This window comes from Mugil cephalus, chromosome 9 (assembly GCF_022458985.1).
Source record: "Mugil cephalus isolate CIBA_MC_2020 chromosome 9, CIBA_Mcephalus_1.1, whole genome shotgun sequence".
NCBI lineage: Eukaryota > Metazoa > Chordata > Actinopteri > Mugiliformes > Mugilidae > Mugil > Mugil cephalus.
This window is the reverse complement of record NC_061778.1, coordinates 27,327,750-27,355,597: the sequence shown is the minus strand read 5'-3', so window position 1 is coordinate 27,355,597 and position 27,848 is coordinate 27,327,750. Positions and strand designations below refer to the sequence as shown.

At 40.2% G+C, this 27,848-nt stretch overlaps 1 protein-coding gene across 6 annotated transcripts in view; it reads right to left on the bottom strand.

Annotated features, from left to right (window-relative positions):
• gria4a (glutamate receptor, ionotropic, AMPA 4a) overlaps window positions 1–27,344 on the bottom strand; it is a 127,811-nt gene extending 100,467 nt beyond the window's left edge. For 3 of the 6 annotated variants that reach the window (XM_047593476.1, XM_047593478.1, XM_047593479.1), the window contains exons 1-2: window positions 26,978–27,344; window positions 24,013–24,171 (exon numbers count right to left, since the gene is read on the bottom strand). In XM_047593476.1, coding sequence (XP_047449432.1) covers window positions 24,013–24,171; window positions 26,978–27,071 — 253 coding nt within the window. In that variant the 5' untranslated portion in view covers window positions 27,072–27,344. The remainder of the gene's footprint in view (window positions 1–24,012; window positions 24,172–26,977) is intronic. The other 3 variants (XM_047593474.1, XM_047593475.1, XM_047593477.1) reach the window with 1 other exon arrangement.
• Between the last annotated feature and the right edge of the window lie 504 nt (window positions 27,345–27,848).

The following is a 27,848-nucleotide window of genomic DNA, read 5'->3' as shown; positions in this document are numbered from 1 at the left end:
GAAGATTAGATTAGAGTCTTTATTGTCATTGCACGGTAGCATATAACAATATACATTGCACAACGAAATTGAGGTACAGCTCTCCCGTCACTGCAAAAGATAAATATTCAATAAATAACTAAACTAGACAAGGCATGTACAACAAACTAACTAAAAGGACACTATATACAAACCAGAATGTAAACAGGACTGTATGATATTGCACTTAGAATGTAAACAGGGGTGTATTATATTGCACTTGTTTGGGGAAAAAAAAAAAGTTATTGCACAGTCATTATTTTCATGGAAGTGAAACGTTGTGGCTCAAATGACACGATTGTGTCAGCTGTTTCCATTCAGCAGGGCTATGGCCCTGTTGTAAAAACTGTCTCTCAGTCTGTTTGTCCTTGTTTTCAGCATCCTGAAAAGTCTGCCAGAGGGCAGGAGCTGGAACACCCGGTGTCCTGGGTGTGAAATGAATGTCTTTTAGGATGCTGCATGCCTTCCTCAGGCAGCGGGTGCTGTAGAGGTCCTGTAGGGAGGGGAGAGGGTGACCGATGATCTTCTGGGCCGTGTTAATGACCCTCTGTAGTGCCTTTCTATGTGCCATGGTGCAGCTGGAAAACCACATACATAAACAGTATGTCAGCACACTCTCAACGGAGCAGCGGTAGAAGACAGTCAGCAGCTCCCTCTTTAGGTTGATCCTTCTGAGGATCCTCAGAAAGTGAAGCCACTGCTGGGCTCTCTTCACAACCGCTGAGGTTTGGAGCTCCATCTGAGGTCTGCGTCCATGTGCACACCCAGGAACTTGAAGCTGTGCACCCTCTCCACAGATTCCCCGTTGATGGGCTGCAGGACAGTCTTCCTCCTCCTGTAGTCCACAATCATCTCCTTTGTTTTTGAGGTGTTGAGGACCAAGTTGTTGTTGTCACACCACTCCACCAGCCTCTGGACCCCCTCCCGGTAGACCGTCTCGTCACCACCAGAGATTAGTCCCACTAAGGTGGTGTCGTCTGCATATTTAACAATGATGTTGTCTGGGTGGGTGCTGACACAGTCATGGGTGTACAGAGTGTAGAGCAGAGGACTGAGTACACAGCCCTGGCATGGTGGGATGAAGGACTGGGACAGTGACTCATTAAAGATCCTAGTGAAGACCCCAGCCAGCTGGTCTGCACACTCTCTGAGGACCCTCCCAGTCACTCCGTCTGGTCCGGCGGCCTTCCTAGGGTTCACTGCCTTCAGTGTGCACCTCACCTCATGTTCCTGCACGGAGAAGCTAGAGCTGTTGCAGTTAAGTGGACGAGTTGTGGCTGCCTCGTGTCCTTCCACCTCGAAGCGTGCAAAGAAGTGGTTGAGCTTCTCCACTAGGCTAGCGTCGCCCTCTGCCGTCGTGGTGCTGCAGGACTGGAAGTGGGTGAGGTGCTGGAGTCCCTGCCACACCTGCCGTGTGTTGTTCTCGGTGAAGTGATCCTCCACCTTCCTCGCATAGGCTGTCTTGGCGTCTCTGATGCCTCTACTTAGGTCAGCTCTGGCTGCGCTGTACTGCACTCCATCCCCCGACCCGAAGGCGTCAGCACGTTGCCTCAGCAGTGCCTTGACTTCTTTTGTCATCCAGGGCTTCTGGTTAGAATATACCCGGAGACGTTTTTCAACAGTGAAGCTATCCACCCTCTGGCCATGTTTTCACAGTTTTTGTGGTTTGGGGGGGGGGGGGGTGGAATGTATAGGACCGTTACCATGACAACGGCAAACTCACGAGGTAGATAGATGGGTCTGCATGAAGCTTAGATATAATGGGATTTATCATGGAATTAAAGACATTCAGAGATAGTGGACTTTGGAGTTTAAGCTCTGCAAAATGTTCCACACAGTATGAGCAGAAAATCTAAAAGCTTTCTTTTCCATTGTTCTGAGTGTGGAAAAAAAAGTTTTTGGACACCCCGTGCATTTGTGAAATATTGCATTAAGAATCACTCTTAGGTCTTCAAGTGCAATTTCCTAAAATCCTAAAACAGCCATTAAAAACTTAAAATTGACTGGTTCCATAAAAATAGCATTTTAATGAAGTATTGGGTCACTTTGGTACCAGTGATCCACTAATGAAGGTTATGCTTTTTATTAAAAGACACCTTTTTCTGTTACCATGCTTTGTGTCTTTATAAGGCCAGTACATTTTAAAATCGTTCAGAAAAATGGCTAAAATAATGAATGCAAGAAACACAACTGAAGATACAGATTCTCAGCCAGGAAGGTATAGCTTGTGCCATATCACCAGGAAGTGCAGATGCAATCCTTCAGCAGTTGGATCCACTCCACACTGCAGAAATACAGATGAACCAACAGCTTGTAAAACAAACCAAGATCTGGGCGTCCAAGAGTTTCTTCAGCAAGAAATGACCATATCCTGAGCCGCATGTGCAGGGAAAACCGACAAATGTGAGGGTACACAGAAGGCCAGGCTCTCTCCAACACGTACAGTACCTACTATCAACATGCTCCCCTTTGCACATGCACTGTTCTGTCTGGATTTTTCAACAAGCTAATGCCCCTTGCCACACATCCAGCTGACAACTGACATATTGAAACTGTGAGGAATTTAGTTTTAGTTTTAGTTAGTTTTTCTTATTTAAACAAAATAAGTATAATTTTTATGTGTTTGTTTCTGTCTAATGCAGCAACACCTTTTGAAACAGAAAAAACTATTTTTCTGCAAATAATATTTGAGATTGTGTAAAATTTTAAGGGTGTCAGTTTCTGTTACAAAAAAAGCAAGACAGGTGGCACCAGGTGGAGAAAAGGGATGGGCCATGGTTAGGCAATATGGCTGCCAGTAAGAGGAAGAGGGGCCATGGGCCATGAAGTATATATGGCTGCCGTAGGAAGGAAAGTGTTTGACTGTTGGGTTAGGCTGCTGGTGGACAGGAGAATACATGAATAGGACATAGCTGTTAGGACATAACCACCCAACATATCAGATAATTTAAATGTTAAGGGATATAATTTGAAATGTTAATCAGTGTATTTTAACTGTTGTAATTAAGTATTTTAAGATTCATATTTGTTTCCATCTAGAGCATCGGGGCCACTGGCTGCTCTTGCCATGGAGGTTAAATTTCTTTTGGTTTATTTCAGGGCAGGCTTAACTTACTTGTGGTTACTTGTGGGCCTATGATTTAATGAATTGTATTTAAAAATAAATGTGGTAAACTGTATTTTTTTTGTGTGTGTGTCATTCTTTCTGCTATCCTTACTTGTAACAATTGGAAATAAATCCCATTAAACGCTTCAGCTTCTTTATAGTAACATATGCCTTTAAAGACGAGTAGTCATTGATCAAGAACCTTCGATATTTAAAAGTAGTGTAGATACAAGATCAATGTGATGACAGACTGATTTGACCTTGTTGTTTTTGAATTACTGAAAAACATAAGTTTTGTTTTTATCAGTATTTGGAATAAGTTGCAGTTGTTGCAGTTGTTCTTGCACTCTATTAAACGCATTCTGTAAATATGCAAACACTTCTGTGGGCATGGGTGTAAAGCTATAAATGACTATGTCATCAGCATAAAAATGAAAGGCTGCATTTGAGATGTTCACTCCAATATTATTTATATACAAGGTAAAAATAAAGGGCCTATTACTGAACATTGTGGTACACCCTTGTGGACGAACTGAACCTCAGAGGATACGCCTTCTAACTGTATCAGTAATAAAGCCACACCAAACATATGCACTGCAAACAAACATCCAAGCAAAAACACAAATAGATACATTCGGTAAACACAATCAATTTTGATGTAATTGGCTTGGGATCTTGGACCACCTCAATGACAATGACTTGCTGAAAAAAGCTGTATGTCAGCAAAATGCTTTTCATTGACAAAAAAGCTTTTCCCATTATCCTATGGGGGGCTATGGGGTCATGTATCTAAAAATAACAAGTCCTGGTTTGGCTACATCATTTTTTCACATTGTTACTGGGACTCATATCATTGCATTCTAGTTGGTGGAGCTGCAGCTGAAACCATGCAATTTACATAAATCATGGGCTATTATGATATGCACACATCATCACACGTGTTCAGACACAGAGTATTATCTACTCATCGAGCTTTAAGGGGCTATGACTCAGTATCTCTCTTTCTCAAGGCTAAGCTGTTTGCATGCTGATAACCACATACAAACAGTGCAGATAATTGCACTCAGAAAATGAAAGACAGAAAAATGTGCAAAGCCATGCACATGATATAAACAGCTGCTTGGATGGATAGTCAGATGAGCACAAATGTAAAAAAGAAAAAAAAAAGCACGTAGATTGTGTGGATACTTTAATTTTCCACTTATGTTCTGCCTCTGAGAAAAGATCCCTTCTTATAACAGTCAGTAACTAAAGCTGTGTTTTGTCACTGATTTTCTCTTGGTTGGCAGTATTGTACATATGTAGCATTTACAGCCGGCATACACATGAAAAGTCCACAGAGCAGGAAAGGCAGTAGTCTTTTCATGAAAAAAAGATTTGCTGTATAAAAATAACCCACACTCTATATACCCCAGCCTTTGTGAGTTTTTTCACAACTGCTGAAATGTATATGGTGGGATGCCAAATAAAACAATGTTGTGCACAAAGGAGAAATGCTATCATTAAGATAAATAGTGTAAACGTGTTAAATCACATTATTGCTACAATTTGAAAGGCACTGTCTGCAAAAATAAAATAAACCCTTATCTTTGTATCCATATATGGTTTTGACACATACTGCATATTATGGAGAGACTGTGCATTAAAAGCACTATCCATGGTGCAGATTCTCTCAGACAAAGGCGCATTATGGAACACATCACTTTTTTCTTCAGTATTTCTGCCTGAGGCTAATGTATTCTGCTATGTCCCTTCCCTGTGAATGCCCCTTGTGTGTTTTTTGCAGCAGAGATTATACTTCCTACGATTCCAGGCCAATACACTGAATATGCTTCACCATGCTGTGATCGCTTTCTCATGATGAGGAGTATCCAAATGTGCAATAGCTTTGTGGTGTTCTTATCATTGGATGTGATATGTGCAGTGTGAAGTATTAAAGTATTACACATACAGGGTGTGTAATATACAATATGAGTAATTTGTTGTTGTGATTTGATAAAGTAGGTGCTCTTACTGTGTGTACGTCGTTTGAAATCCCATTTTTATTCTTTGGCATGGAACCTTGCTCTGGTTTAGTACTTTAGTGTTTGTATTTATTGATTTTAATTGTTTTACTTATGTTCTTATTCTTACCTATATACAGGTCTTTGTTTCAGCTGTGTTTTGTGTTTTTAAAGTGCTCTTTGAATAAAGTTGAGTTGAGCAGACTACATACCATAGTATAAACAGTAGATGTTCCACGTTGCTAAATGCAGTCCAGCATGAGTTCAGCCATGTGTAACAGAAGCCCAGCCTCTCTCAGCCAGTGCAGATGAAATCTTCCTTTCTCCGTCTCCCCACATGACTGCTCTGACAGCATTACCTTCCCATATGGAGAATATTACTCTAGTATGCCATCTGTACTATCATCCTATCATCCCCTTGAGTGTATGGCTGTGTGTGTGTTTCAGTGTGTATGAAGACTGGAGCCTGTGGGAAAATGAGCAAGGGGGGTTGTGTGTATCTGCGTGTCTAAAGACAGTGTATAACACTGTCATGATAACACAGTGTAATAATCCCTGCCTAGAGCTGACTGTCATAGTCCTTGCTCTTTGTCTGTGGAAGCTTTGCCAAACAAAACTGTATTTTCTAATGGTAAAGGAAACGTGACTGAGGACAGAAGTCCCGTTTTAGACTTGTGTGGCAACAAGGCAATGTCAGTGTATGAAATCACCACATAGTATGAAGCTTTTTGATTCAACTTAATTACTAACCTTTATCTTTCTCTCTCTCTCATCAAAGATAAAATAAGAGGCTGTAGAGATTATGTAGAAACGCAATGATCTCAATCTGGAGATACGGAACACACAGCTACACATGTACCTATGGGAGCTCTTGCTAAATGTAATTACTAAATGTACTTTGACAAGTGTTGTAGTCAAGGGCTACAGAGTGGAGTGTTTCCCTCCAGATGGTCAGTTGTCAGTAATAGCTGCTAATGAATGGTATGTAGGCATGTTAAATAGAATGCAGCACATACTACAAAAGAACAAACAAAAAAAAACAACATACTAATATTTCCTGGAATTTAAAGGCACAGTCTAGACACTGCTAGACACATGTACAATGGATGGTTAAACTTGCCTTCTACCTATTAAAAAAGAATAAACAGATTGGGGCAACAGCAGTGGGATTCTCCAGGCAGTTTGTGATTCCATTAAGTGAGTACCCTTTAGTGACTCCTCCAACTAAAATGGCCCCACATGGGAAGGCTTTGACTTGGTTTTGAACTCTTCCGGCACAGCCAAAAGGTAATGTGGATGCTCAGCTAGTTTGCATTTCCTGACTCAATGCCCCTCTAAATAGAGCCATAATTAGGAATGTGTCACTGTGATTATAATACAGACTGGTCTTGCAGTTGGAAATGAGTATGTTTTTATATTTATATTATTATTGTGACTTTGGCTCATTTAATGAAGCCACTTTGCTTACATGCATTTGTGTTAAGATCCAATCATGTTTTAGTGTTACACAATGAAACACTATGCGGTGGATTGTCAGTAAGATAATGAAGAGCTGTAGTGTCCTTGGGTGTTTAAGCTGCCAATGACACAGTGTTAATATTTCTATGGAGAAATATTTTATGAAATATTGGACAGTATTTTAGTGACGCCGAGCAGAAGAAATATGCTTGTCATTAATTACAGCATGTCCTTTTGCCTCAAGTCCCCTTCGAAAGTTTCAAAAGTCTGAACAAGGCTAGTCTAGAAACACTAGCCCTGTTTACAGTGATTAGGATAACAATAGTAATGATTCTGATTAAAGTCATGAGAAGCTTTGGTACCCAAGAACTGCAAGAATCTGTATTCTCATGTTGTAATTCTTTTTAATGTGCAGAAAAACAACATATTAAAGCTGTTTATATGTTCTAATGTCTTCTCAGATTATTTTTTGGAAACCCTGCAGTTGACTTTATTATGGCAGGTGGTACCATGACATCACGTCATTTCCAACGAGAGGTCCAATCAGCCAGGTTAATTGTGTGGGTGTACAGTCTTTCATTTCCAAAGTAACATTATAAAATTCCCCTCTAAAGTGATGTAGAATCATAATGTTTCATATCATTAAAGTACAGTGTAAATCCATCCTTAATTACTCATGAGGTATAGTTTTTGAGTGATTAGCTGATCAATGTGATGACATTTCTTTATATTTTAACAGTATGGACATGCCTCGTCTCTTTGCTGACAAACTGAAGCACTGGGAGACAGATTCTTGAACACTGCAGATCCACGCCCTGTTAGACGCTGCAACTGTGCTTTAGTGTATGCTGTTTTGAAAAGTTTTTGTCTGATTATCAAAGAAACCCTCCTCAGGAACCTCGTAGTGAGGCACCATAGTTTGCCATGTGGTGCTGTGTGTAACTGTTGCCTCATAAGTCAGCGAACCTGGAGTCTGAATGTGTCTCAGCCAAGAAAAACCTGCTGGTGAAACAGGTACAATAAGGATGCAGACATTTCCCACATATCCACCCAGCAGAGCTTGTTAAAATGATACAGGGTTTTTCTTCTTCTTCTTCTTTTCAGGGTAGATCCACAGAGTGCTCAGGGATAAAAATAGAAGCAAGGGAGTGTCCATCCATCCCTGTGACTGTATGATGGGCCAGATCGATAGTGTGTGTTTGTGTGTGTGTGTGTGTGTGTTATTTGATGCAAACCACTACGCCAGACAGAAGAGCCAGAATGTGAGTGGGAAAACTGTGATGTGACTTTTGAACACAGACTGACTGCTCTCGCACACAAACACGCACATGGACATACACAGGTAAACCACTGAGCTTAAGGAGATAAATACCAATGCTGATAGAAAAAACCTGACCTCTAGGAACTGGTAAACACATAAACAAAAGGCTCATCCAAACGCAGCCATCTCTGTTTAGCACAAAGGTTAGGTGACTGAGATACCGTGTGTGTGTGTGCATGTGTGTGTGTGCGCACGCATGTGTTAGTGTATGTGCATGTCTGCACGCCGGTGTGCATCAATGCTCCTGTGCTGTGAAATTGCCCTCCCTGCCTCTTTTTCTGGATCTGCCCTCATGGTAATGGTCAGAGAGTGCATAATTAATTATTTCCTTCTATTTCCACGAGAGCCTTTCTCTCTCTTCACATGAGCCCTGCTCCTGCTCTGATCAGTTTAATCGTTTTTTTTTTCCCCCTTCCTACTCTGTCGCTTCCCATTTGCAAGTGTGATGAATTACCTGCTGGTTACCTTGGAATCTATTACTCTTGCTGAATACCAATGGGCCATTAGGGATGAATTGGTTCAAGGCCGACACTGGCCCTAATGTTTGAGAGAATCTAATACATACCAACATGTATGTGTCAAACACACACACACACATGTTTGTGTGTCTTAGTGAAAACCACCTCCAATAAGTTCGTAAACCTAAACCTTACCCTAATCCTAACCACAACCTGATTAAAATGAGTCTTATCATTCAAACAACCTTGTAAGGAATTGAGGCGTCGTCAAAATGTCCTCACTTTGCGCAAATGTCCTTATTCTAATGGTGTGAAGTGTAAAACTGAAACTGGTCTGCAGAAAGACAGCTGTACAATAGCACACACACAAACATACACACACTCACTGGGACAAAATGGCCCCACAACTTCAGTATGTCACCCCAGAATTTAATGCCAACATGACCCCTAGGTTTCTACAATTAAAAAGGAATTTGGTTTAAGAGTGGGGATTGTTCAGCTATGAATGAACTAAAACCTTGTGGGTTGTATTTGTTGTGTGTGCATATGCGTCTGCATGTGTGTAAAGGTCATGTCTCTCATCTCTAAGTGAGTCTCAGTGAGAAGGGCTGACTGGCAGCACTCATCAATATTAACTAATGCCCTTCCTTTCATCGACATCATAAATCCATGGAGACAAACACACATGTGGGATTTGGGGAGTCCTTGTTGTGTGTGGGATTTGGATTGCATGGTGAAGCTCATAATTAAGAAGAAATGTCTAAATCAACAGTATGGGACAACAGGGACACCAAAGCAAAGGGAGGAAGAGAGGGGTAGATACTGCAGGTGACAGATGCGAAAACCTGGGAGTAGTTTCTCAGTGTACTTCAGCACACATGTGTTAATCTCAGTTTAGATAAATCCCCTAGTCACACATCGCAGCTTTCATCCCACACTGAAAGCCTTTTAACAGCTAATCACTAATGAGAAATAGCAATGACAGACCGAGGAGGGTGTGATACACAATGACAAAGTGAAAGAGTAAAGATGGTGAAAACAAAAAATACATGGCGAAATTGAAAAATAGAAGTAAGAAGAATGGCACAAATTTGCTTGTGATTATGACTGAGTAATTGCACACGCTTATAGGCGTGAAGAAGCAAAGTGAGAGGAAACGAGAAAGGAATGAACGGAATTCTTTGATCAACACAAAAAATAACAAAAAACAAAATAAACCAACAGCAGCAAAGTGGAGAGAGTGAAGAACACAAAAAGACGTCACAGACAATTAGTGTGAACATGGCTCCACTGAGTATAAACACCCGTGCTCGGGCCACGCGTAACACTGCTGTCATCTCTTCTCGTGCTTTTCATCTTCCTAATGCCAGAGCATGAAAAACAAACACAGAGGGAAACAGGCTTATTTTAGTTAACAGCACAGCTATCATGCCCACTGGGACAATGAAAGGTCTTAATGAAACACATTAGAGGGACAGAGGCTTACTGTATGAGTGCATGTAAGTGTGTAGGGTTGAGTGTGTGTGTTATCCAGTCATATCCAGTCAGTCTTTCATCCTTGGGATGTCAAATTACCTGGAGGGAACGCTGCTGTTCACTCAGACCTGTACTGTATGGTCTAATAATATTATTCACTGTATATTACTAGGCCATGACCCACAAATCATATCCAGATATAAAAAATAACTCACTCCTTCTGACTGATATTCCCTGCCTGACCACATCAAGTTAATGAAACCGTTTTTCTCACAGTTACTTCCATATCACTTGGCTGAACCAGACACTACTGCCATATACTGTAGGAGGATTTAACTCAACCAGCTTCAGGGTTGGTAGCTTGTAAAACCTGCAATAAGGGCATCTCACTCTGTCTTATCTTGCCTCAAGGAACGTCAGACCCACATTTTGGTACCATAGCTACCACCACTAGTTTTAGGACACAGAAAAATGTTCTACTTTACAGACATTCTTTGCAATTAGTGAGATGCACATTCAGTTGTCATAATTGCTTTGAAATATTTATACTTCTTCATTCATGTTGATATTAGCTGACTAAGCAGATTGGGTGTACTACATGGTGCTGTTAAATTGTTGTCATGGTCCTGGGTTTCCTTTGCATCTGGTGCCTCGTTTTTGTTCTCTCTTTCCCTGTAGTCTCTCTCCCTCTGTCACTCTCATTAGGCTCACCTGAGCAGAATATTGGCGGAAGCACCTCACCCAGTTGCGGCCAATCACCAATCAACTTCCTTTCTTTTAAAGGTTGCCCGTAGAATCCCTCTAGTGCCACGTAATTCCACATGCTTCAGTCTGTGCCAGCACTCATTTCGCGCTTTTGTGCTTTTTTCCTGTTGGAACTGTAGAACTCATCTCTTGTGTTTACTCTGAGAGAGCCAGTTACCTTCCTCCCCTCATGGTTTTCTTCATCAATAAGTGGCCAGCTTTCTAAATTGATGTTTTATTATAAATTGGTAATATTTTTTCCTTTTTATTGAACCAGATTTACATTGTCTTTGTACATACAGAACAAATGTACAAATGTACGTCTTGTTTACCTCCAAACTGGAGATAAATAAGCTGTGTCAGAACTACATGTGAAGTGCCAAAATGAGACACAGACTGAAATTATTTTTGACCTTTACTATCAAAGAAACTCAAGTTTGTTTTGTCATCTGGTAAACTGAAACACCACATTGTTCTTGTGTTTTATTTCTGACAAAGCTGCTGCTCAAATACATTTACTGCACTGTAATAATAACAAGGTCTGGCGATATATGTATTGGGCTGTATTTCTTCTTATCTTGTTGTTTGTGCTGAGTGTAAACTTTGAGCAGTGTATAGCCTACAGGAGATCACTGGCTGCTGTGTTTTTTAAAGAGCTGCAGATCTGTATGTCTGTTTAGCCATGGGCACACACCCGACATAGCAGAGAGGAGACAGTGGATAAGATGAAAGGGACTTTTCTGCATTCACGGCGATGTTTAATTTGTGTATGTATTTATACTTATGCTTAGCTCATGTGAAACAATCCAAACATTACATTTTTATTCGGGATTCTGTGATGCACGCTCTTGCTCTCACAATCACACACGATTCATGCACAGTATTGTTCAGCGTTATCTGTTCAAGAATTTACAACCCTTATTATAATCACTACCTGACTTTACTGTTTGGATTGAGATCTCAGTGTTACTCCATAGCAGTGGATTTTTAAACTAAATAAGTTAGTGACTGAGAAATGGTTTGTTTTATTGGAGCTCTAAATCTGAAGATGTACTGCAAAACAATAATATTGCTCGTTCATTGATCATTGCGGTTGAGTAAAAGGACATAGCAATTCTTCAAGGAGGGCTTACAGCATTCTTCATGAACAATGATGAAAACAGAAAAATGCCAATCCAAGATATCTTGCTTCGACAAGTTTCTTGACCCTTTTCGAATAGAAGGGTAAATTCTATGATCGACAGTGAACTGAAGTTATTATAACATAAGTTCAGGAACTAGACTAGCCCCATATCATTCTACATTGGTGGAAAAAAGTTTTTGGACACCCTTAAAATGTTACACAATCTGATATATTGTCGTGAAATATTTGTGGAAAAATCTTTTTTCAAACAGTGTGGCTACCTTAGACACACTGTTTATTGTTTACAAGAAAAACTAACAAAACTATATTCTTAACAGATTCAATATGTCAGTTCTCAACATTGTCGGTAACAAATTAAACAAATAACAGATAATGTGTTTAGAACTGAACAAAAAATAAATAAACCATCACATCATCAAATTAATATTTAGTAGTCCTGCCATTAGCACACAGTAGAGCTCTAATCCTGGCTGGCATGTTCCCCACAAGCCTTTCACACTGTTGAGGGCTAATTTTGTCCCATTATCTTTACTTACTACTTTTAATTCTTTAGTTTTTGACCTTTTGATAATCCACCACAGATTTTCAGTGGGGCTCATGTCCAGGGATTGAGCTGGCCACTCTGAGACAGCCAAGTTCTACATCCACTTTTGACCCTTACCGAACAGTGCACATGCAGAAGGGAGCATGTGGGTTTGGAAAATGGCACAATATTTGGCAGAATTCATTGTGCCATCAGTGAGATGACCAACACCAGCAGCACTCATGCATCATCAAACCATAATACTGCCTCCACCATTTTTAACAACATGCTGGAGATAATGCTTCCACTCCCGTTCGCGTTCCCTCATATTAGCAGGAGGAAGATAAAGCTGGAAAACTGGACTTATCTGACCACAATTCCTGACTGTCTAATTCTTGTGCGCTTGTGTGCTTTTTTTTCTTTTTTGAAAAATGTGCCTGAAAGAGTGGCAGCAGGTTATCAGTCAGTTTTTTTAGTCAAATTGTTTTAACCGTTTTTTTTTTCTTGTCTTCTTACGCAGTTTCTTTTTTTTTTTTTTTTTTTTTTTAGTTTCGTTTAGCTGTAGTGCTCAGCAGAAGGGCCGTTGGTGTATTCAAGAGAGAAACTTCTAGCGCTGTCCATGTCTCCTGTGATGTTCAGAGGCCTGAGATTCCCGCTGAACTTCAGAAGAAGTGCCGGGGATGCTATGCTGGAGTGAGAGTGAAACATCGGAGAAGGAAATCTCTAGCAAATAAGATAGATACACTATGCACACTTTTAAGAACCCAAAGAGAAGAGCACTAAGCAGTGAATGATGGTGCAGTCCTGCTCATATAACTGTGAAGGAGCGTGTCTGTACTCCAGACATTGAACTTTTAGGGAATGTGTTCGCATTATTTACCAAGGGAATTCACCTATGTCATCTTTGTTGGAGTTTACATCCCTCCCTCAGTGGTCAAGGCAGCAGCATGTGACTGGATCCACACCACTGTTGTCAGACAACAGTCCAAACACCCAGAGGCTCTTGTTATCATTTCTGGGGATCATAACACCTTGAACACTGTTTTGCCAACTTTTCATCAGTTTGTTCATTGCATTGACCCAGGAAAATAGAACCCTGGATCTATTGTATGTTCCTGCAGTAAAGAGGCAGTCTTTCTCCAAAAGGACAATTAGGAGGCAGAGTCTGGAGGTAAGAAGTTCTGCAGGACTGCTTTAAGATAACCAACTGAGATGTGCTCTGCCAGCCCCATGGGAATGATAGCATGACAGATTGTATCACTGAATATATAAATTTCTGTGAAGTTACAGTAATCCCTACTACGATTGTCTGTGGTTATAGTAACAACAAGCCCTGGATCACCAGCCAGCTGAAGGATCTGCTGAACAAGATGAAAAAGCCCTTCAGATCCGGAGATAGGGATGAGTTGAAGAGGATACAGTGGCAACTCAAAGTTAAACTGAGGGAATGTATGCCTACAGGAGGAAGCTGGAGGCCAAGCTCCAGCAGAACAACACTAGGGATGTATGGAGAGGCATGAAGCTGATCATCGGCTTTATTCGTAAAGTCAAGCAGCAGGAAAGCGACCCAGATAGAGCTAATGAACTGAATGTATTTTTTTTAATAGATTCAGCACCAGACCCTCTGCTGGCTCTTCACCCCCCACCAAAAATCCTTACATCCCCCCGAGCTGACCGATCCACAACTCAACATCGATCCCTTCATTTGTTTTCTTTTTTTTTTTTTTTTTGAGAGACTATGTGCTAGGTCTGTCGTAGTTAATTCTTGATGATAACTACTTGTTCTTATATGGAGAAAAATACAAAGTTTCCCATGTACCGAGCTTTAAAAGGTTCAATAAAAACTTGAATTAAAAAAAAAAAAAAAAAAAACATTGATCCCTTCCTGCCTATCATCTCTGCTCTCCCCCCAACTCCCACCCCCACTGTGGAAACCAACCCTATGGCGGTGACACCTGGCCAAGAGAGAGCACAGTTGGAGAAAGGCAAAGCAAGGCAAGTCCAGACCGTGTAAACCCTCTGGTACCGAAGACCCGTGATTCACAGCTAAATGGAATCCTGCACTACTTGTTTAACCTGTGTCTGAAGTTGGAGAGGATACCAGTGCTGTGGAAAACATCCTGCATAGTACCGGTGCCGAAGAAGCCCCTCCCATCTGGCCTCAACAACTTCACACATCATGAAGGTGTTGGAGAGACTTGTCCTGGTTCAGTTGAGATCCCTGGTGGCCCGTCTTGGGCCCTCTTCAGTTTGCGTATCAGTCTCATGTTGGTGTGGATGATGTTGTAATCTTATCCACTTTTTACACCTCTGATTTCTGATACAGCCCTGGGTCCTGCCACCTGCAGAAGTAGTTTGATGACTCTGCAGTGGTAGGGTGTATCAGAGATGGACAGGAGGTGGAGTATAAGACACTGATCGCGGCCTTTTGGAGTGGTCCCAGGTAAACCACCTTCTCCTGAACGTGGACAAGACCAAGGACCTGGTCATTGACTTCAGGAGGAAGAGGACACCAGTGGAGCCCATCATCATCCAGGGCCTGGAAGTGGAAGTAGTGGACCGCTATGCACCTGCGTGTCTACATGAACAACAGGCTGGACTGGAGGGACAACAGTGATGCTGTGTCCTAAAAGGGCCTGAGTAGACTCTATTTTCTTAGGAACTTCAGGTCTCATTGTGAGCAGCGAGTTACTAGAGTCTTTCTACCAGTCAAGTGCCAGGCAAGTGCTCCGTACTGTGCTGTAGTTTGTTGGGGGAGTAGTACCAGCAAAAAAGACAGTAAATCAGTAATCAGTAAATTTCCAAATGTACTGGCTTTATATAGACAGGAAGCACAACAACAGAAAAAGTGTCTTTTTAATAAAAAGCAAGGCCTTTGTTAGTGGATCACTGGTACCAAAATGACCCAATGCTCAAAAATTCCTATGTATTTTTTGGAACCAGTCAATCAAGAATCAAGTTTTTAATGGCTGTTTGAGGATTTGTTTGGTATTTTGTCTGCGACTGTACTAAAAGAAATTGCACTTGAAGACCTAAGAGTAATTCTTTCCCAGACTTATCTGTAAAAGTGTGTCCTAACCCTCTCTCTCTCTGTTTGTCTCAGTTCTTAAGGCCAACCCTTTCCATCTCTGTTTCTTTTTTTTCTCTTCCACCTTTCATTATAGGAACCAGGGGACAAAGACGTTTAAGCTTCCGGAGATGCATTGCCACCCTGAGCCTCACTCCCTGGGTTCCTCTGCCATCATCAGTTTACACATTCCTCCCCTTTTCATCCCGTTTCATTACATCCTTATCTCATCCTTTTCATTCCAGTCCCTCCTTCCCTTTTCAGCCCATCCCTTCAATCCCATTTCATCCCACACCCTTTGACCCTTCTCTTCCTTGACCTGTCTACAAATAAACGTATTTGCATCAATCTAGGTGTGGCCTTTGTTAGTGAAATGCCATTTTAAATCGTCTGTTCACATGTCTGGTAACTGTATGCAGTATGTCCACAATGGGCTATGAAGCTAATTTTCTTCACTCCAGTTAAATTGACTCTAAAACACACTGAATGCTCACTGAACTCCCCCTGCATCATGTACATGTCAGCCTGCCACAGTGACCACAATATCTGCTCACTGTAGTTAGTGCCAAATTTTTGACCCTTCTGTATCCACTGCACTCCATGCACAGCGGATCACCCACAGGTCTTCTGCAACCAAAACTGTCTGTTTGAATCACAGCAAGCAGAATATGATCCACTGTGTTACTGCTGTTATTTTTCTGCAGAATGTCAACTTTTGCCTTTCGACTCACAGCACTTCTCAGCAAACTCATAATGACTAACATTAAGTGCAATTTAGAAGAAGTTGTGTAACAACCTGGAAGAACAGGCACAGACATTCAATAGCTCACAAGTTCATGATATTATGGAAGGTACAGTGTAGGTATGTTGTGCTGATCTGCTCTTTACTGCCCTTAATTATCACAAAAACTGGCCTTTAAAACCTTTAAATTACAGTTTAATTACTAACTGGTTGCTCACAAAAATGCTTCAGGCAACTCCACATGTTGTGTTTAAATAAATAACGGCCTTTTATAGCTGTGGTATTAGCAATAGACCAGATAATGTAAAGCAATCAGGGTGTCTTCAGAATCAGTCAACACTCATATCAGGAATAAAGTTTGCAGCAAAGTAAAAAACAGCTTCCCTTGCCAGGGTTTATAATATCATTGTATTCTATTGTCCCCAGTGTCATCATTATATAAAAAATATAACCATGCACACCGTCACCAATAAGGATGATGGCACAGTGCTATTTCTAAGCGTCTCAAATCACCAGCGAGATGACTGTGCCATTTGAAGAAAGAAGCGAGGGAAGCAAAATCACAGAAGGACGCTGTGCGTAAGGAAGTTAAAAATATGTGGAGTGATTGGCCACTAAATGTGTTCATGTGTATAAAAGCTAGAATAAGAGAGAATAAAACATTTTATTTATGTAGGTGTGTGGGGGTGGGTGCTGATGAGTTGTAACAGACTATTCAGGAATCTGAATATGTAGATTTAACATGAAACATTGCCAAACTCTTTGGAAGCATGTGTTTGCAAGTGGATGTATTAACACCCTTCCAGTTAATAATTAAATCAGTAGAGAACCATAATTTCCATCAAATACGCATTAGAATGTACACTTTCTTCTGTGGCATATTTAATGTGACACGCTGAATACAACCCCCTAAAAAGCAACATTGCTCAGAGTTATGTATTTACTGTAGACTATATGGGCATTTTTATTTTATTTTAAAAAAAGAGCATGTTCTAAGCTGTTTACATGAATAATGAAAATTAATATCCTACTAACTGTCATGTTTACATGTAACTGTGTATTATTTGATTAGCGTTGCGATATTTGCACACATACCATACATCATTGGTCTCTGCATCTCAACTTTGACAAGGAGCCATACCTTGGCATATGTATAGTGATTGGCGCTGATTTTATGATTTTATTGTTTGGCTACTATTTGCTAAATGAATTCTAACTTATCAGTCTGATTTCTTACAACAAAGCTGTTGCTGCAGCCCCTAAACTCTTTGCACTTTGTCTCTCTACATTAGGCAGTCCTGAACACTGTTTTTAAATTCCATATTAAAACTCATTTTTATTATACCGCAATCAATTCTGAGGGAGAGTTTTGCTTCTTTGTTTTTTTGTTTTTGTGTTTTAATTTTAATAGTTAAGGCTATACTTCATTTCCCCTTGTCTTTGTGCATGTTCGTATCAAATACAGAAGAGTGGCACATCAGTATGCATGTAAGTGTACTGACTGATAACCGCCAACCTTAAATTGTGATCGGTCAGATTATGAAGATTGAACCGTACCTTGAAGCTTATACAATTACACTTGCATGGTCAGTAGAGTTATTGGAAATATACAGTATTTTGTTCGCGTTGTGATAAAACTATTCCTACAGGTTTACATCCAGCCTTACTAAGAAGACTTTGAACTACTCTCATTATGTTGGCAGTCCTCTGCATGCCAATGATAAGACGACACTTTTTTTACACTCTGAAAAAGTGATGCTGACATTCAAATATTAACATCTTGCCCATACCACATCTTTTCTGCAGGATAAGTGTTGTTTACTGTTTTTATATTATACTTATGCGTGACTGCAAACTGCTGAGTGAACATTATCACACACCTAAGTGCACTACATCAGTACTGTTTTGGTACAGTACTGAAGCATGCAATTCAGTGTAAGAATGGCAAACATTAACTGGCAACTTGATGTGTAATGTAAATATTTCTTTACGTCAGTCCAAAATGTAGTAACCACCACTGACATGAGCACAGACACCACAATCATTACCTCATTAATTGCCACTGCATCTTTTAAGCTGATTCATTTTGTCCTTATCTCTAACGGCAGAAGGACGAAATGAGGCTGGTACATCAAGGAGACTCAGCTTGACTGACTCAGCCTGAAAAGATAATCAGGTGCAGCCTGCATGTAAATGCAATCGATGGTTTGTTACATAAACAGTATTGATTTGTGAATGATTCACTATAGGCACAATCTATATCAACTCTAGATGATGAATGAGGTTATGCATCATCGCAATAATCAACCACGCAAGCCAAACCAAACCACATATTATTATTATTATTATTATTATTATTATTATTATTATTATTATTATTATTATTATTATTATTATCTGTACAACAGACAATAGAATAGAATAGTATAGAATAGAATACAACATACAAGTAATGAATAACGCTTTTCAGCACTGGCACCATATCATAAACACCTCTTTGTTATATATCGTTTCCATTTCCTCATTTCTGCCACCTCTATCCCTACTTCAACTTATCATTTTCTGTCTATCTTCATCACGCTCTGTCTCAATGGATTTTTTTCACAACACACACACAGCCGCATTCAGATGTCCTCAACGACACTTAGGTTTGCACACATACATTCAGCATTAACAGCATTGTCATATACACATTAACTGCAGCCTTTGGTCATGCTAATCATTATACATTAATTTATATCAGCTAGTGAGTAGAGATGCAGCAGTGAGCCCAGTGGAATAGTGGGCTTCTCTGGGTGAGGGACATCAAAATGACACACATATATAGACAAATTTAACAAAATAAGACATAAATAGACACTCACACAGATACATTTAAGGTGTCCTTATGCTAAAAGAAACAGACATGTATGCATATGTGTACAGGAAACAACAAAGGCAGATTGACAGCAATGGATGAAATATGTGACCCTGGTACAAGAAAATTGGTTGTATCCCTGGGTGAATAAGGGAAAAACGATGGGGACCAGGGATTTTTTATGATCCATTCACGCTTCCTGAATACCAGAATAGAGAGGAACTAGCCAAGGTCAGAGGCAGAATTCCCTATTCTAATTCGGAGTGTTGCTCACCACCCGGAGCAAGAGTCAGGGATTAATTTAGAGATCCATTCACCACACTTGTGCGGAGAGGAGAGACGGCAAAATGTGATGAAGAAAAAGGGGAGAGGAGGAAGTGTCTGAGTAGATCGTGAGACAAGCGGGAGCATGACAGAGGAGAAGGGTGATGGAAAGGGAGGGATGTAACAAGAGAGGAAGAATGTGAGCAAGAAACTGTGAGAGAGAATCAGTGAGAGAGAGACAGAGGCAAGTGGTTCCTCTTGTTATGTGCAGCCTGCGGAAAGAGAGAGAGAGCGAGAAATAGCAGACTGTTCACATACAGTATAAGAGCTCAGTTTTTTATATATAAAAACAGAAAGAGACAAGAGCCATACTATGTATATGGATTTGGCTTTTGTTGTACTACTCTATACTATACTATACTATACTATACTATACTATACTATACTATACTATACTTTAAATTTCAATAATGATAATAATAATAAAAGCCTACTGAATAACTTTCCTCAACTTCCATGTCAGTGGCTCTGAGCTGAGCATTTCAACTGAAGACATAAATCTTTTAATGTCAGTGACAGGTATTTAATTTAACCTCTTCGTCTCTAGGCCTATTTTTCTGCCTCCTGGGCAAAAATGTCATACAATACTAAATGGGTCATATCTTCACAACTCTAAGGGCTGTATGAATAAGTTTGGTCACCTGTGACACAAACACCTGAGAGATTGTTACAAAAGTGTCAGAATAAAGATATTTGTTACTGTGTAAGAGAAAATTCATGTGGAACAAAGCAGAAAATATAAATTATGTATTATTTAGAGTAAAAACCACCCCTGATATGTAGAATCAATTCCCAATTCAAATATGAATTAGTAATGCAAAATCTGAAGAGTAACTGTGCAAAAGTAGATGGTAAAAAGGTGAAGCTGAACAATTTTGGAAAAGTTTTAGCCCAGGTATTTCCAGGCAGAACCCCCAATTATGCCTTTTGTCACATTTCTCGGGCACCAGTCTGAAAAACTAGTTTTGTTTCACTGATATATCACTAAATACAAATACAACAGTTTTCACTCATTCACCCAGACTGTGTGTAAAAGGAGGCCTTTAAAAGGAGATCATATCAACAACCAATTGGTGAATTTTAATGATTGACACCTCTATCGACCAAACAGAGTCAAGAGAAAGCCATGCCCAAATTTACCTTTGCAACCACCAATGAGGATCCAGAGCGAAGTAAACACAAACATTGCATATTTTCAGAACCCTACACCCTACCTAGAAATGTTCCTTTTCATGTAAACAAATGGGAGCTTCCTGATTCATTTCAAACTGCCGCAGAGTCATAGGGGAAGCCATTAGGAGCTATTTGGAGTTGGAATATAACTTTTGATCACAAAACAGCAAAGGGAGGACATACTTTATGATTTTGTGAATGTTATTTTCGTGACTCTTTGGATTCTAACTCTCTGAGTTTTTGCCACACAGTGAAGAGACAGACATCATTGTAATCAGCAGGTGGCAATGCCTGACAGAGGCTTTTAGATGAGTTTCTCCCTGTCATTTTGGTGTATTTGGTGTATATTCAGAAATGGTTCATGCTGTCATGCGTTTAGATTGTCTGTAGCGCACGTATCTTACCTAGTCCCCCTAACATGGGGCGCTCGGGTCGTATTTCCTCAAACAGACACTGTTGCTTTAAGTAAACTTTTCTCAAATTGGAGAGAAATCTCGTGCCTATTTCCAGCCTTAGTTGATTACTCATATGTGGGATTTACTGAAAATAAACAGCTTCTGGCAGCGAAGGAACATGTCAGGCACTGCAACAATGTGGTTTATTAATATGAGACTATCATTTTGCCAAGACTTTATCACCAATCATATCAATGGTATCTGAAGAATAAACCCAGTTGACATAAGTGAGTCTCTGACTCTTCATCTAAAGGTACTAGGTAGCTAAAAGGTTAGAGGCATTGATGTCATACTCCCTGGTGATTGATTGACAACATTAGTCATTTAAGTTCTTTTATGTTTTTCTTGTCAAATTTAAATAGTTTTCAGTTGATTTAAAAATTCAGTGGCTTTTTCCTCCTAATGAAGTTAATATAATTTCAGTTTAGGAACTAAACCACGCCCCATATCATTCTATTTCCCACACTTACAAGCGTGTGTCCTGATTCTCTCACTCTCTTTCTCTGTTTCTTTGTCTTAGTCTCAGTTCTCCATCCCCACCCTCCATATGCCTCTCTTTTTTTCTTTCATCTTGAAGTATCCAAAGCTATCTTTTTCTTGACTGTGACATTGTATGTTGAAAATATATATTCTCAATGTTTGCCTCTATGTGTAATTTTAGACATTTTTTTTCTCTCCAGGTGTAACATTTTGCATTTCATATAGTATGTTGTTTACTGCAGGATAACCGGTGCAAATTACAGTAGAGTTTTACCACTGTTTGGCTGCATATTTGAAACTAACTGAAGTCAGTCATTGATATTTAAGTTTAAATAGCAGAAACAGGATGGATACTACAGACTGAGTTCACTATAACAGACCTTAGTCCAGCTTCAATGCATACATCTGGAATATAAAACACATGCCACATTGTTGTATACTCCTCCCCTTACATTAAAAGAAAGCCACAGACTCATTGTGTACCTCACCACTCACACCGTAAACAGGAATAGATGTAGCGTATCATAATATTTGTGGGATGGAGGTAGTGGAGGGACTATTTATTTTCCAATCTTTGTAAGTTGTATTAACTAATCTATTAATTCATGTGTGTCTATAATATAGTTGTTAGGAGACAAACCTGGAGATTGCATTTCAACATTCTGATTTATGACATTATGTGTCTTGCCTTTGGCTGCAGTTAAATCCTATAATAAGAGCATTGAGGGATGTTAAATTTTAAATATATTTTATTCATGTGTAACACTGCATAAATCAATTGCCAAATGCTCATTTAAACCTTTCAGACATTGAAGCACCCCTCTGAGAAATGTATCTTTGTTCACAATATAATATTGTGAAATGAAGCCCTATATTGTTGTATAATACTGTATTGATTTTCTCTGCCGTGCCTAGTTAGCAGCCCCAGTGGTCGATTTGTTAAAGCTTAATGAGATAAGGAGACAAAATGTTACACTGCAATCATACAAATAAATAAATAAGAAAATCTAAAATAAGATTGATGGGTAACTGGATTGTGTTAACTAGAGGATGAGATATGGTATGATAGCCTTGAGGGAAATTGAACATTCTCCTGTATTCACACCTTCAGTATGCACCTGCACGTCTTGCAAACAGAATGTCATAGGCCTTCTGTTTAATCATTCAACACATAGTATTTACTAAAGCTCAGTCCCACAACTCTACTTTTTTGTTTCACCAAAGATCAGAAACATCCATTTAACTTACTTATAGACTAAACTAAGCATTACAAACTGAACAGACTATGAATGGAACATTTAGCTCTTCTCATGTACTGATATAGAAGACAGCGACCCTATGGTGGGGTATGCATCAGATGATGCAAAAGGTTTTTGAGAAGGACAGAAATATGAAGAAAGCAAAGCAATAGGTTGTTCACAATAAAGCCTGAATGGATGAGGGCAGCACAGTTGAATTGTCTGTTGAATGAAATCAGTGTTGTGTGTAAAGCTGCAAAGCAATACATTTTATCTCATATTTCTGGAAGATATGACACAGCAGACACAACCCATTTGTGAATATCAAAAAAGTATATTGTAATTGATGGTTTAGCACATTATGTTATTGTCCATATAAACAGTTTTCTACCAGAACACACAGACACCCATAAGCCATAAATATGCAGAAGGCCCACACCACACTGCAATGTAGGCTTTTAGATTATACAGGAATAAACCAGTATAACTAAGCAGATGTCACAAAGCAAACAACCAAATGTCCATTAACTCGAACACATGCACAGACAGCTCCAACAAAACTCCAGTACAAGGAGAAAGAAATGAGAAAAGAAAATCACCAAGAAGGAACAGCACAATAATCACATCAATAATATTTAGTGTTATGATGCTATATGACCTGTAATGTTATCAAATCTGTAGATTTGGTTAATCTAAAATCTATCTTCTAAAATGGAAGATTACCAGGGATTGTTCTTTGTTCTGAAATACACACACCTGTAGCATATCAGCATCTGGCTGCCAACATAGCCTTGTTACCACTGACTTGTCCATACAAACCCCTTGTCTCAGGCTTCCAGGTCGAGGGGGAGTTTGATGGATTAGATCACAGCTCAGAGAGAGCAGACAGGGATGGTGAAAGATTAGCTGTCATCCTTCAAAAGATCAGAGAGGACACACATACCAACTGTTCTATACTGTTCTGAACACAAAGGACACATTTTAAACATGACCTGAAACTATTCTACAATATTTTGTGATGTGGAAATGTTATCTTTTTACAGATGGGAGGAAGCATGTGAATATATGGGAGTACAAAAGTAACAGTCTGGGTCATAATTGACATTATAAGGTGTATATGGACTCTTGATTGTTAAATTGTACTTTACAGTGTCTAAAATGGCAATTTGCCATTTTGTCCACCAACATCCACCAAAGGCCGCATTGCTGCTTTACTCTGTCTCCCAAAGCAATAAGGTCTGAGCCTTTAAAAACTTAAGTTACCTAATTAAACCAATCTGTATGCAACAGTAAGGAGACAACAAGCAAAGAGAATGAAAACTAAACCTGGAGAGAGTCCAAGAAAGAAAAAGAAACAACCAAACAAAAACTGAAATGCATTTGTTTCAACCTCGTTTTTGTTCACACACACATTAAAACACTTACATGCATTGGTGACTGCGAAGCTGTTGGCGGTCTCTATATTGTCGACATGTGGAACCAGATTAAAGGGGGCTTCCGTAGCATTAGGGCTGGTATTGTGAAGGAAGATGGCAAGTCGAAATGCTGTATACTCCTGATCAGTATTCCTAATGAACAATCCACCTAGAGAAAGGTAAAAAGAGAGAGGCAAAGAAGGAGAGGAACATGATGGAGGGGAGAGGAAGTGCATTATTGTAGAGCAAGGGGGTGAGGGTGAGGGGTGATGATGTGATGAGAGAAGTGGTGAGAGATGGGAAGAAGGTGAGTAATGTGGGGAAAGAAAGATAGATGAAGAGGATAGAGAAAAACAAAAGAGGAGACAGAGAAGAAAGCCAAGATCTTCATTAGCTTGGTTATAAAAGGTAATTTGTCTTTCAGCGCATCCTCCCTCTCTGTCTACACACACACACACAAACAGAAGCGCACACTTGTGGATGCTCACACTGCACATTTCATTGATGAAATCTGAGAAGGACAGAGAGGAGGAAGAGAGAGGAGACAAAGAGAAAAGAGAAACAACTAAACTGACAAGAAAGCTGTCGCAGAGATAATGAGTCAGAGAGGATATCAAAGAAAACAGAGGAGGGAGGCCAGATCAAATAGTGTCAATAAAATAAAGGAGGGGCATGGGGCATCCTCTGAGTGAGACCATACACCTATGGGGGGAGGGGGGTGGGAGCAAAATGGTCAAGTAGGATTGATAGAAAATTGAAAATATGTAAGAAGACAAGAGAAAGACGAGAAAGATAAAAAATGACAAAGACTGACAGATCAGTAACCCCCCCCCCCAAAAAAAAACAACTCATTAGGCACTGATCTTTTTCAAATATGTGTGACCCACAGAGGGATCTCTCATATTAAAAAGAAGTGAGTGTGGAGAAGTTTTCTTTACAGGATAAATATGAAAACAGCCTTCTAACTCTGCACAAGGAAACAAAAGATCCAGAAATTCAAGAAGCACACAAACATGCATTTTGAAGTTCTCCAAGCCTGCAGCCAATCCTTTTGTGTCTGAACAATCAAAAGGTACCATGAAAATGTAATCGGCGAGGAAGTATAAAATGTAATTGTTTTGTGCAAAGTTTTGATCATTGTATCAACAGAATAGACCTTTTTAATTACTGTAGCATAGCATTATTATTTTTGTTATGCTAATCTAACCCATACTTCATGAGCTGAAAGTAACTGATGAGACTTAAGGTCAGAGTCAGTTCAACTTAACTGGATCACACTGGCAGACTGAGAAGGCTTGACATTGCTTTGGAAATTTGGAATAAAGGAGGGAGGGTGAAAAGATGGCACAGGAGTCGGGTGGATGAGCACATATTGACTGAAGCAATCATCACTACAGGTCTACAGGTTAACTATGTGTATGTCTGCATGTGGGTCTGCATGTGTCTCGTTCACCCTGAAAGTTTTGGATTTTATCAAGGGTAACTTTTTTTCTCTTAGAAAACATCTTAGTAAAGCCTTATGTTAAGACACACATATAAACACACACACAGCTTTGACAGCTGGAGTAGACTACATGTGGGGCATGTGCAACTCTCACAAACTATTATGCACTGACGGGTAAATTACCAAAACTGCTGAGAATTTTTTATATCACCAGAATGTTTCTTGTTTACGATTAAAAATTTGCTTTCCGTTTTAAGGTAGAATTCATCTTACAGTTCACACATTCATACACATAAACTAGATGAGGAGATATGTCCCAACATGACTTGGTATTGCACCAGTCTTAAACAAAATTTCACCTATCAGTCTCTCTCTCTCTCTCTCTCTCTCTCTCTCTCTCACACACACACACACACACACACACACACACACAGTGTGTCACTCAGTGCTTCCATTGACATTTCCCTTGTGTGCAATGCAGAGATATGCAAATCAATCCTCAAGTGAACATGAGACCCAAGTGAATGGTCCTGTATGTGAGTGTTAGAGAATGTCAGAGGGAAGGAGAGGGTGCACATGTGTGCTTCTGCGTGATCACATACGTATGTGTGCCTGCAAGCGTGTTCACTCTGTGTATGTTTTCTTGCCTGTGCAGATGTGTGTATACATGCAACTGAATGCCATACAAACCATGTGCATTCTTAACTGCAAGTGCACCATGTACATGCATGCTTGTTTGAAGAGTGGTGCAGATATGTGTTTGTGCCAAGCAGAAAATGTTTAGCGCATTAAGTTTATTGGCAGCTGTAGGGAGACAGAGTCAAGAAGCCGAATCGCATTATAGGACCTCCCAGCTGCCCCCCACAATGACTGATGCAGTGCATTCATTATGACACTCACACATGCCTACTTGTGTTTAAGAGAGGGGGGATGAAGGGATTCCATGCATGTATGGTCCACATGGTTGAGTAGACCAGTGATTATCCAGATTTTGTTACTTTATCTATGACTTTATCTGTGATGTGTTAGGCTGGTTGAAAGGCAGATTTATCTAGCACTACCATGGGGTAACTGCAAAAGGGCAAAGAGAGAGAGTTAGAGAGAAACAGAAGGAGAGAGAGAACGAACGGCGGAAGGGGCGGGGGGGGGGGGGGGGGGGGGTATACTGCAGTGTCTAAACATTGAAGAAAACTAGAAGAGAACAAACCTCTCTAAAACATTCATGAGCCAAGCACAGCTTTTAAAATACATTCAAATCCGATGAAAGTAGAGACAAAAAACGGTGTAAACAGAAAGCGGAATATCTTGTATTTAAGAAGCAAGTACAAAAGGATGCGCCGCAGAGAAAATGTTTCTACAGTTGTGTGTTCTTGCATGCGTTCATTCTTGAGTGGATTTCTTGCATTTAACCCCCCCCCGCCCCCTTTTTTTTCACGGTGAATGCTGACCGCTAAACATCCACTAATACTCGGCGTAGTGTGTCAGATCAGTGTGGTTGTCCGTGCGTAAAAACGGTAATCCTCCAACTCACCTATCTGCACTGAGCTGGGGAAAGCCCCTGTCGCCAGTCCCCAAAGGGCGGAATACACCCCGAGAAAGTGCCAATAAAAAATATCAATCCTCATTTTTTTTCTTTCCTTCGATCCCTTCAGAAACTGTTGAGAGACATCGAGAGAGTGGGGATATGCGAAAGAGAGAAAATGAGCCAGGAAAAGAGAAAGGAAGAAAGATGGAAAGAGGTTTTATCCCCCGTTTTTCCACAGTGGTATTCCTATTCCATGATGGGTTCGGTGATTTCTTCCCCTGCAGTGTCCGCTTGGGAGAGAGCTGTGTGTCCGGTGCACATGTAAAGACGGGGAGAGAGAAAGAGTGGGGGAAACTCGCTAGAATGATGTGCGAGCTGGGTGAACAGTCTGCATGGAAGAACTGGACATGCGCGCCCGTCTCTCTCTCTCTCTCTCTCTCTCTCTCCCTCTCTCTCTCTTGCTCTCTCCCCCGCACACCCTCCCCTTTCTTTCTTTCTTTCTTTCTTTCTTTCTTTCTTTCTTTCTTTCTTTCTTTCTTTCTTTCTCCTCTTTTACAACTCGCACTTCTACTTCCCATAGTACTCTTTAATGTGATGTAACACTGTCAATTGATAAGGCTTGGCTGGCTCGTGTGCATGTGTGTTTGCGCACACACTTGTAGTTGCTTGACAGCATTTACCCGAATCATATTTTATCGGTCACCGACAAATATTTGTGTAAAATACGTGTTTGTAATTGCAGGGAATTAAGATTGCAATATGTTCCACGTGGAAAAGTAGATGAGACGCGACAGAGACCTTGTGCTTGCGCATAACTACTGTAATTGCATTACAAGGCCAATCCATTCCTATGCACTCTACTGTCAGAGGAGACTAT